Below are 10,381 nucleotides of genomic sequence, written 5' to 3' on the forward strand. Positions count from 1 at the left end.
CCACAGCGTGGACTGTCCCTGAGAACCGTGGACTGTCCCCGGGACAGGTAAGGGTGCTGATCCCTTATTTTCAAATCCGAAATTTGACAGCTATGACGCAGCTCTGCCCTTCAACGCTTCGCGCCGCGCTCGGCAATTTCCGTAACCGCGCGCGCCGCTCCTAACGTCTCCTTCGTGAAAACCCGCCGCAGCTTCTTCGGCTATTTCCGGAGAGAACTGCGGCGCTTTCTCTCTCCCTCCCCCCTCTACCCCGTTTTCCCTCTCCAAGGCGCGACGCCGCGGTGCATTGTGGGGGGGTACGTGCGGCGCGCGGCGCATTGTGGGCCGGGGGGAAGGAGGAGAATTCTTCTTCCCTCCCTCCCCCTCCCACCACCTCCGTGTGACTCGGAGCTGAGGTGGCCGCCATCTTGTCCAATCAGCCAAACCATCCGCCGCCGCCGCTGCCGGGCTTTTGAGGCCTTGCGGGGAGAAAGCTCCGAACCGGCGTCTCTCCTCCCCACCCCCACCCCCCGCGTAGGGGCAGAGTGGATGCCGGGTCCTTCCCTAGGTCCGTGCTGCTGAAGACCTCCGAGCCGGGCTCCTCGGGGATGGGCCGCTCCCGCTCGCGGAGCTCGTCGCACTCGAAGCGCGTCAAGAGCTCCAAGCACAACAAGAAGAACCGGAGCCGCTCCCGGTCCCGCTCCCGGGAGAAAGAGAGGGCGAGGAAGCGCTCCAAGTCCCGGGAGAGCAAGCGGAGCCGGCGGAGGGAGTCCCGCTCCAGGTCCCGCTCCAACACCGCGCCGTCCAGGAGAGACCGCGAGAGGGAGCGGGAGAGGGCCTCCTCCCCGCCCGACCGCATCGACATCTTCGGCCGGACCGTCAGCAAGCGCAGCAGCCTGGACGAGAAGCAGAAGCGCGAGGAGGAGGAGAAGAAGGCCGAGTTCGAGAGGCAGAGGAAAATGTGAGCCTTTGGGGTATAGGGGGAGATGGGGGGGAAGCGACGCCACTAAAGCCGGGGCCCCCGGTCTCTGGCCAGTTATCATCCCTGGGAGGTGGTTTTTCCTGGAAAGAGGAGCTGCTGGTGGGCAGTCGGCGAAGGGGCGGACGCTGCTCTTGGCAGAGGCGCGTGGGGGGCGTTTCTGATTTGAAAAGAGACAGCGGGTGGGAGGGTTTGGGGGGGGGGAGTAGGGGATCTTCCGAAAAAGCAGGATGGAACTGTCATGGATGCTGGGGACAGGTCCTTCGTAGCACGTGTGTGACAGGTCACCTGGCTGCACTCCCACGTGCCATCTGAAGGAGAAGGATATTCCCCTTTTGTGTTTTGTTTTTTTGCGTTTTTGTTTTCCTCCTCTGTATCTCTGTTGCAAGGAAGGCCTTTCTTCCTCCTCTGGCTTCTTTGGACTTGGCCTGCCTGCTGCTTGTCAAGAAGGTTCCGGCCTCTCTTCTTCCCTGTCACTTTTTCAAGGCTCCAAGCACGCAGTTGCTTTTCTGGTGTTGCATTCTCAACGTGCATTTATTCCAGTATGTAGAACCGTGGGAAATTGTAGTTGGAAAGGGACCACCCCATGGGTCATCTAGTCCAACCCCCTGCAACGCAGGAATCCGTAGGCAGTTTTATTTGCTGAATTTACTTGAGGGCTATTGGGGTGGGGAGGAAAACCCAGGAAGGCTTGCTTGATGGAAAGTTATACTAAAGTACACTAAAGGGGCCCTTTTCTGGGGTGATTTCTTTACCTTGCTCATGTCGTTGTGATATACTCTCCAGATGCAGTTGGCTTATACCGCTTTATACAGAGTTGGACCATGGGTCCAACTAACAGGATTACGAATGTGAGCTGCTCTCTAGGGTTTCCAACAGAAAGTCTTTCCCAGCCGTTTGTGCAGATACCACTGATTAAATATGGTGTCTTCTGCATACGAGGCAGGTGCTCTTCCATTAAGCTGCAATCCTTCCCTTTAGAGGGAAGGTTTATACATTTTGAACCAAGTCCTTTTCCTAGAATTTAATGTCAGTAGTGGTGTAGCCATACTTAGGATATGCACATTGACATACCGGTAGAACAGTTCTCACTGCAGCTCCTTGGTGTTACTACATTGCAGCCCAAGCTCTCACTGCAAGGGAGGTTTCCTGTACATCATGTTGAAGCACTTCCTCCCCCTCTCATTCCTCCCGTAATGTGCAGGCTGAACTAAGCAGAAAGAAGAATAGTGCTGCATATAGGGACCTGGTAAAGTGTGTGGGTTGCTAAAAGCTTCAACATGAGGCACATTGAAGTAAGTGTTCTAGCTGCATTGTCGCACACAGAACAGTAACAGTCTTATAGGAGAGAGCTATCTAGATCTGTAATACAGCTCTGATAATTATTCTTGAATTACACACACACACACACACACAAAACCCTGGTTGATGCCATATGTATCTTGGTAAGTGGGAAAAACAATTCAATAGATTTAAAACAAAATAAAATTAAAAATTCCTTCCAGTAGCACCTTAGAGACCAACTAAGTTTGTTCTTGGTATGAGCTTTCGTGTGCATGCACACTTCTTCAGATACCAATAGATTTAGTTAGAAATGCTAGTGGAGTACTATTGGAGGATTGGAGCATTCGAAAACTGGTTTTTGTTCACTTGATGAACAAACTGATTTATTCTAATGCTATCAGAATCCTTATACCAGTATAACACACACATAAATACTGTTCTTTTTATAAGCTATGTAAGATTATTAGCATTTTATCTGTGCTCAACATTTTGAACAGTTATTAACATTGTCCAGTGCCTTACTCATGCAGATCACCTTGTGTGTAAATGTGACACTTGTGTAACATAGGATAAGGCTGCTCATCCCTGCTTGAAGTAGGGATTTTGTTACCCCCAGTACTCCCTGCTCAGGGAAAGTGCTTCTGTTCCATGAATACATTACATTGTTCAGAGAAGTTGGCCACTCTGTGGAGCAGCTATTTGCATGAAAAAGCCAACAGATATAGTGTCTGAACTGGCACTGAGCCACTGCAATTAAAGAAACACTTCTGATCTTTTATTCAGCTTAGAGAGGAAATAGTCTATCCAGTGTAAATTAGTTATAGCACATTGTCTTCTGGGATTTTTAAAATATATATATATTTGTACATTTGAAAAACTAGTTCTTCAGAATCATTTTATTTAGTCCACATTCTTTTTTGATGGGTTCTGTAGGCACATGATTCTGAGTGTTTGACAGAAGGCCCGCTTCAGCCTTATGATTAGTGAATGACATTGTTACATGAAATGCATTCTTGCGCCAAAAGGTCAGCAGGGATCATGTCCTAATGAGAAGTAAAGTTTGACCTTTGACTCAAACTGAAAAGCAGAGTTGAAGGTGTTTGAGTTGATCTGTTCCTGCTAAGTAATTAAAATCTTGACTTATAGAACTGTAGTTCTGAAACTGTAAGAATCCATAGTTTGTGGGGAAAGCTGCATTTTGTTATTGTACAAATCAGTATATTTTGGAAATTGTAAAATGCTTGGATTCTGGAGTAGGTGGGTTAATACTGAGTTGAACCTCAAAATACAGTGGAACCCCGGGTTACGCACACGATCCGTTCCCGGGCCGCCATGCATAACGCGGGCGTGCGTATCCCGAACGCACGGGAAAAGCCCCGAAAACCTGGAAGTAGCGCGATTTGAGCGCTTCTGCGCATCCAGGGGTTGTATGTGCTCCAGAAACACTTCCGGGTTGCGGCCGTTCTTAACCCGAACGTACGCAACACGGAGTGTGCGCAACCCAGGGTATGACTGTAGTAAGAGCAGAAGTGCTTGATGTAAAGAAGGTATGATTGTCAAAGTTCATTGGTAGAACATGGGCGTACCTTTCTGGATAAATATAAAATCACACATACTTTATAAAAATCAGTGAGGTCCCTGCTTAACCCTGACACACCATAATTTAAAAGGTGATTTGGTGGTAGGCTAAAGCCATTAAATACCTTGGAGAGCTACTGTAAGCCACATGCATTATTTTCTCATTAAAAGTTTTTGTACAGTATTCTGGAAAGAGCTACCTGTGTTTTAGGGGGGGTAGCCCTAAGTATTGTGTACCCCCATGAGCTTACATGATGTATGCAACATAGCGCACAAGTTTTTAAAAGTCTGATCCCCATAATGTATACAACACTTCATGTAGTCTTGTTCTCTTTCCAGTCTACACAACAGATTCTTACACATGTGGGCTGTCACAAGTACTGCAGCACACAGAACCTCACTTTTTACCACATACTGTTTTAATTTTCATAGTGTCAAAGGATTCAACTGGCAGCATGAGGAGTCCTTGTGTGTTGTGCTCTCATAATCCTAATAGTTTAACTGACACCATTGTACAAATATATATATAGTTGTATTTGGTTTCTGTTGGAAGCCGCCCAGAGTGGCTGGGGAAATCCAGCCAGATGGGCGGGGTACAAATAATAAATATTATTATTATTATTATATATATGGTATATATACCATATATAGGTATACACCATCGCATTTAATTGGCAGGAGCTAAGTGTACGCTTCTCTTACAGGAAAATCAGTGGAATTTATAAGAATGTCACTATGGCCAGTGTTTCGGGGCCCCACAGTTGCAGGAAAAAGTTTGAAATTGTGATGAGACATTTTTTGCCCCATGTCCCCCCACCCCCGGAAATATATTAATAACCTAAAAAGTAATATTTGGCTGTCATGATTTTCAGCACTACATTAAGATTAAATGCTGCCTTGTTTTCATACAGCTAATAATCAAGGAGATGATTATGTGACACTGTTTAAAAAGGCAGATTTTGCCCCTCTGGCTTGTTCTTCATGTTCAGTGTAGCATAAAGCTTTGGCATTTCTGACATTAAATTGTATGGTTATTTAAGGTGATATCTAATTGACCCTGCCCATCAGCAGAACAGACTTCCAAAACAGGACTACTTCTCTTCCCTGCAGCAACCATTTCCCTCAGGAGGGTTGTGGGATTCTGCAGAGCAGATTGGGTGGGCACAGAGGAAGGCGCTGTAGAGAAGAGTAAGGAGAAGCTTTTTTTTTAAACCTAAGTCTGCTTGTGTAACATTGTGGCTTTTTTCTTTATTCTCCCAGTGCCATACCTGAAAACTGTTAAAATACAAAATAAACAACTAAAATACAAAATTTAATCACATTGAAGCAAAGAAATAAAACCAAGTGCAGACGGGTCTTTAAACTTCCATCAAACCGGAGCTCCTGAAAAGGCAGTGAGAATAAAAATAACTTTGCCTGACAACAAAAAGTATATAGTAGGCACCAGGCAAGCCTGTCTAGAAAGGGCAATTGCACTGCTGTGGTGCTGTCTCTGAAACGACCAGACTGTCTCCATTGTAGCAGCCTGCCAGATCTTACTTGGCAGTGGTACTTGAAAGGCCTCTGGTGATGACCTTCTGGGTCAAATACATATGGTTCAATTATATTTTACATAGAAATAGATAGTTTTTTAATTATAGCATGCTTGGCATTGCTGCACAGGTGCATGTCCAATTGACATGTGGGTCCTTTTGGATCTGGAAGGCAACATGGGGGGGGGTGCTTATACATGCTCCGCTGATGTGTGCAGGGGCCAGGAAAGCACCCACCCACATCCTGTGCGAAATGGTCTCTGCCTGTATTTAGGGACTTAGGAAACGGGAGGCAGAAAGGAATACTTACTGTTGAATCCTATAGTTCCACTTGTGTACGTATACAGTGGCTGCTATGCAGATGCACACATCTGTGCAAAACTTAATACGTGATGTATCACATTGGTGGTGACAAAAAAAATTTTCATTGATTTGTTATTTCTGTTCTTGTAGCCGGCAGCAAGAAATAGAAGAGAAGCTTATTGAGGAAGAGACGGCTCGAAGAGTGGAGGAACTTGTAGCAAAGCGGGTAGAAGAAGAACTGGAGAAACGGAAAGATGAGATTGAGCGGGAAGTTCTGCGCAGGGTGGAGGAGGCTAAGCGCATCATGGAAAAACAGTTGCTCGAAGAACTCGAGCGACAGCGACAAGCTGAACTTGCAGCACAAAAGGCTAGAGAGGTAACGCTCGGTCGTTTGGAAAGTAGAGACAGTCCATGGCAAAACTTTCAGTGTCGGGTTGTGCCTCCTGTTGCGTTCAGAAGGAGATGGAATACAGCAAATCTAATTCCCTTCTTGTGTAAACTTGCATTGCTGCGAAACTTAATTTCTAACTTATTCAGAGGAGCTCACTGATACCTAAAACAGTTACTCTCCTATAAAAACCTGTGCAAAGGATACTTGAATTTTAATGGAACTGACCTACATATTTGAGAATGGTTTGAAACTTTTGCCATGGCTGCAGGATATATCCACCGTCCTTTCTTATGGGGGCAATGGGTTAAACAATCTGTGACTATGTATCCCTCGTTTGTTTTGTTTTACCTAGACTGTAAGAGGCTTTATGCCTTCAGTCAGGGGGGAAAAAATAAAAAGCGGGGTGCAATGCCGAGCTGCACTCCCTTTCTTTAAACAAATAGATTTTCTTATTCTCCCTTTAAGGCAATCACACATTCTTCTTCAAAACACAGTGGAATAATTCTGGAACTCTGGTCCCGTTCACTTCCTTCACAAAAGGCTTACACCAAACTCATGAAATCCATTTTTTCAGTGACTACTAACAACTTCTTTTCCTCTAGACTAGAGAGTTGTAAAAGAGCAGGTTGTCCTTGTCTGAAGTTGAGCTAAACATGTGTCTACTTCTGTCAGCAGCTGGAGCAGAAGCTGAAAATGTCTTTCTGTGAGGCAGTCAGTAATTTGCTACTGGAGGTTTTAATGCTTGCCAGCACTAATCACTCCAGGATCCCAAAACTTCAAGTTAAACTAATTTTCACTCTACAGAAAGCCGTGCTGAGTGTCAGACAACTCATGCCAATTCCACACCCACCCACCCCAATTCGTGATTTGACCAAGTTGATTTAGTTCATTAGTTGTCAATAGGAGAGAAGCTTCAGTAAGATGATTTCCCCCCCCCCCCTTGATTTTTTTGTATGATGCAGGATGTTTAAAATACAGAATAACTGCATGTGCTGTAAATTCAGTTTGATTTTTACAAATCTAAACTTTGGCTATAAGTAACTGCTGAATTATTTTTAAGATTTCAGTTTGAAAAACAAAACTTGGTATGGTGGATTTTGGCTAGAGTAATGGTGCCTTCCCAAAGAGTAGATAATTGAACAGCAGGGAATAAGCATGATAATGGCTGTTCCCATCAGGACACTTTTATCACACATCACCTTGAATTCCTGGAGTGAAGGGTGCCAACCTGTAGCTGGTTACTAGACATAGCAAGAAGTATTTTCTTCACATACTTGCTTTGTTTCCTATTTACTATATTTTTGTGCAGACCTCAGGCTGATTCAGCAAAACCTCCACATATTTAAATAATTTGATTATTTATGATGATAACTGAAATTATTCTTGAACCTTCTTGCAATATTTTTGCTTATGGTTTGCATAACAAAGTTTCTTTAAAATTTATGAAGGGAACTCTAGTTTCAGATGCGATTTCAATCTCATACTTTCCCTGGATTCCCGGACTCCAGTTTAAATTGCAGAAGGGACAGTTTGATACTGTCTCTTAAGCTTGTCACACCATAGGATGTTCAGTCCATTTACCCACGAAGGAAGCCCATAGTTCCTACGGAGTATGGATTGCCATTTGTACTTTTCGCTAACAGTAAATGTATTTTTTTTCTTATTAATTGTTTGCCTTAGGAATGTTTTACATATTTTTGTTCCTTCTTACCGTAAACATCTGCATTCCTCAGCTCAGCCTTCCTTGTATGTTGTTTCTTTATAAATGGTTGAGCTGCTGATGCAGGCATTGCCAAGCTAACAGTACAAATCATTTTAAAGAGGAAGCTGGCGCGTATGGCAGCCGAGGAGCACACTCTGCAGGACACTGGACAAGACAGTAAATATTCAACTTTTAATGCTGATTAAAGGAGTATAGGTAAAGAATACGTAGGTATACATGATTGGTGAGACAAACTATTCACTTTATTTATATTTTATATATTACTCTTTTAATTTGGTAAATACTATCCAGTTTTTGTAGTTGTCCTTGTTGATTTGTGTGATATTAAAATACTAGTAATAACTGGCTAGGATTCTCTTGACTAGGGAGGGTTTAGTTGATTGCTGTTTGGACTGGGAGGGATGATTTAAATTTAGAGCTAGAGACCAAGTTTAGTGGCTGCACAGTTTGCTGTTTGAAAGACAAAAGACGGTGGCTATAAAAGCTGCCCCTTTAAGACAGTTCACAGAAGAAATTCCTAGGAAGACTAGTGCAGATGGGTGAGTGAGTATTTTACTTTTCTAACATCTTAACCTGTCCTCCCCTTTAGGAGGAAGAGCGTGCAAAGCGTGAGGAGCTAGAACGAATACTAGAAGAGAATAATCGAAAAATTGCAGAAGCACAAGCTAAATTGGTAAGTGGAAGTAAAGTTTTGATGTGCAGCTATAATAGTGTACAACCTGGCAATGTTAAGAACACTTTAGCCGATTTAAATAATTGGATTTGAGAACATCTAACTGTGCTGAATTGTAGCTAAAGGTCAATGGTCTCTCCTCCCTAGTTCCCTGAAAATTGATTCCAAAAGGTTGGGGGACCTTCCTAAACATCTTTGCGAAGGGTGAAAGAGAGACGTGGAGATCAGCATAAGTGCTGGTGAATGAGTTTGCACAGGGTTAGAATAGCTGTGTTCTGTAGCAGTTTTCATGCCTGTGCAACCGTTTATACAAATGGAAGAAATAATTCGGTTTCACTTGTTTTTGTACAATAATCTCATGCAACGAGTGGAACAGGTCTTTTCACATGCAGCAACTGTAGCTGCTGCATCAAACCCATATTTCTTGTTTCATTTTAAGAGAGTCAGATTTCTGAGATCTTGCCTATTCTTGTTGAAGCTAATGGTAAAACCTTGGTCTCCAGCTATATATAACCATGAGTGAATTTGCGGGGGGGGGGGGGACTTACCGATTTTATTTTGCAGTGCCTTTATTGCACTTTTGGAGCATGCTGTCTTGTGAAAGTGTTTTCAACTTTTTTTAAAAAAAAGAAAATAGTTTATGATAGGTAAGGGTCATGAAAATGACTTGCTTTGTTTCCTTAGAATAATGAGAGTATAGAGAGGTATATAAAGATAGGCTCAATAGCTGGAGGGCAATGAAAATGTATGCTCAGCCATTTTGTTTGTATAACCCTAAATAATTGAATGTTGTAGGATTTGGCTGTTTTTGGCAAATGTCTTCTGCAGTATAGGACTGGCGCAGTATAGGATTGTTGGAGCAGGAAATAGCGTGTGAGGATTGCAGAATATCTAAATTCTACTCTTTTCATGTTATAGGCTGAAGAACAATTGAAAATTGTTGAAGAACAAAGAAAAATTCATGAGGAGAGGATGAAACTAGAACAAGAGAGGCAACGTCAGCAAAAGGAAGAGCAAAAAATGATCCTAGGCAAGGGAAAGTCTAGGCCAAAACTGTCATTCTCACTAAAGAGTCAGGATTAAATTTCAGCTCCGAACTCTAATGGAAAATGAAACAAAACTTTGTATAGTAGCTTCATGTTGAAGTGTTTTTTTATTTTATTTTCTTTCGTGATTTTTTTCTTTTCTTTTTGGACATCTGAAAAGTTAGCTTGTTCTAATAGGGGCTGTGCTCTACATCTCTCTCTTATTTTAATGTCTATTGAGTTAAATCCTTATCAGATCATTGTCTTTTTAAAGAATAAATCTGTTTTGATTCTACGATAAAGTGACTTGATGCAGGTCAGGTCACTTTATGAATTATGGTATGGTCTGATAAGGTTTTTACTGACCCACTGATCTCAGAGTTATACTCTGATGTTAATTTTTAATGCTGGGTTGCTGACTTCTTAAAAAAAAGTTTGGCAAAAGTATTGGTAAATTCCCACAGTGTACTGGATCCTCAGTGGTTTGTTATATCGGTGTCTTATGATACTATCCCACTATTGTGCTTGATGTTCCTGATACAGGTAAGGAAAAAGTTGGTCAGTGTTGGCTGGAGATGTGTAAAGGGAGTTCAGTATTGTCTCTGCTAGAATTGTTTTTATTCCAGTGGTAAAATTCAACCAGCATTCCCAATTGTGTAAATAAACCAATTTGCCGAATAAAGTGAAGTCTTAAATTCATACGTTCTAAGTAAATTTTTTTAGTGCATGTATATTTTATGTTAATGAACAGAAACTTGTTTTCCCATAACCAAAAGCACACTAGTATTAAGGTCACTAATATTTTTCATGCTCTCTATGCCGAACTTGCACATACAATTTGAAACTATCACAGCTGTGCGGTTTAGTGGCTATCGCTTGCTTAGAGGTAGTTTTTGTTTTGACGAGGTCCTCAT

The 10,381-nt window shown here is 42.8% G+C and overlaps 1 protein-coding gene across 3 annotated transcripts; it reads left to right on the forward strand.

Moving 5' to 3' along the window:
• The first annotated feature begins 374 nt into the window (after positions 1-374).
• On the forward strand, positions 375-10,166 carry ARGLU1 (arginine and glutamate rich 1). 3 transcript variants are annotated; one of them, XR_004426500.1, is made up of 5 exons: positions 375-940; positions 5,806-6,031; positions 7,868-7,925; positions 8,359-8,442; positions 9,361-9,394. XR_004426500.1 is itself a non-coding variant. In XM_033147774.1 (4 exons), exons 1-4 carry the CDS (start codon positions 588-590, stop codon positions 9,523-9,525), a joined length of 828 nt encoding a protein of 275 aa, XP_033003665.1. In that variant the 5' UTR covers positions 381-587; the 3' UTR covers positions 9,526-10,166. The 3 variants fall into 3 exon arrangements, 1 of the variants encoding a protein (XP_033003665.1); XR_004426499.1 differs by having other exon boundaries at positions 7,868-8,442; XM_033147774.1 differs by lacking the exon at positions 7,868-7,925 and having other exon boundaries at positions 381-940; positions 9,361-10,166.
• Positions 10,167-10,381: the final 215 nt, after the last annotated feature.

Source organism: Lacerta agilis, chromosome 4 (genome assembly GCF_009819535.1).
Source record: "Lacerta agilis isolate rLacAgi1 chromosome 4, rLacAgi1.pri, whole genome shotgun sequence".
In the NCBI taxonomy this organism is placed as follows: domain Eukaryota; kingdom Metazoa; phylum Chordata; class Lepidosauria; order Squamata; family Lacertidae; genus Lacerta; species Lacerta agilis.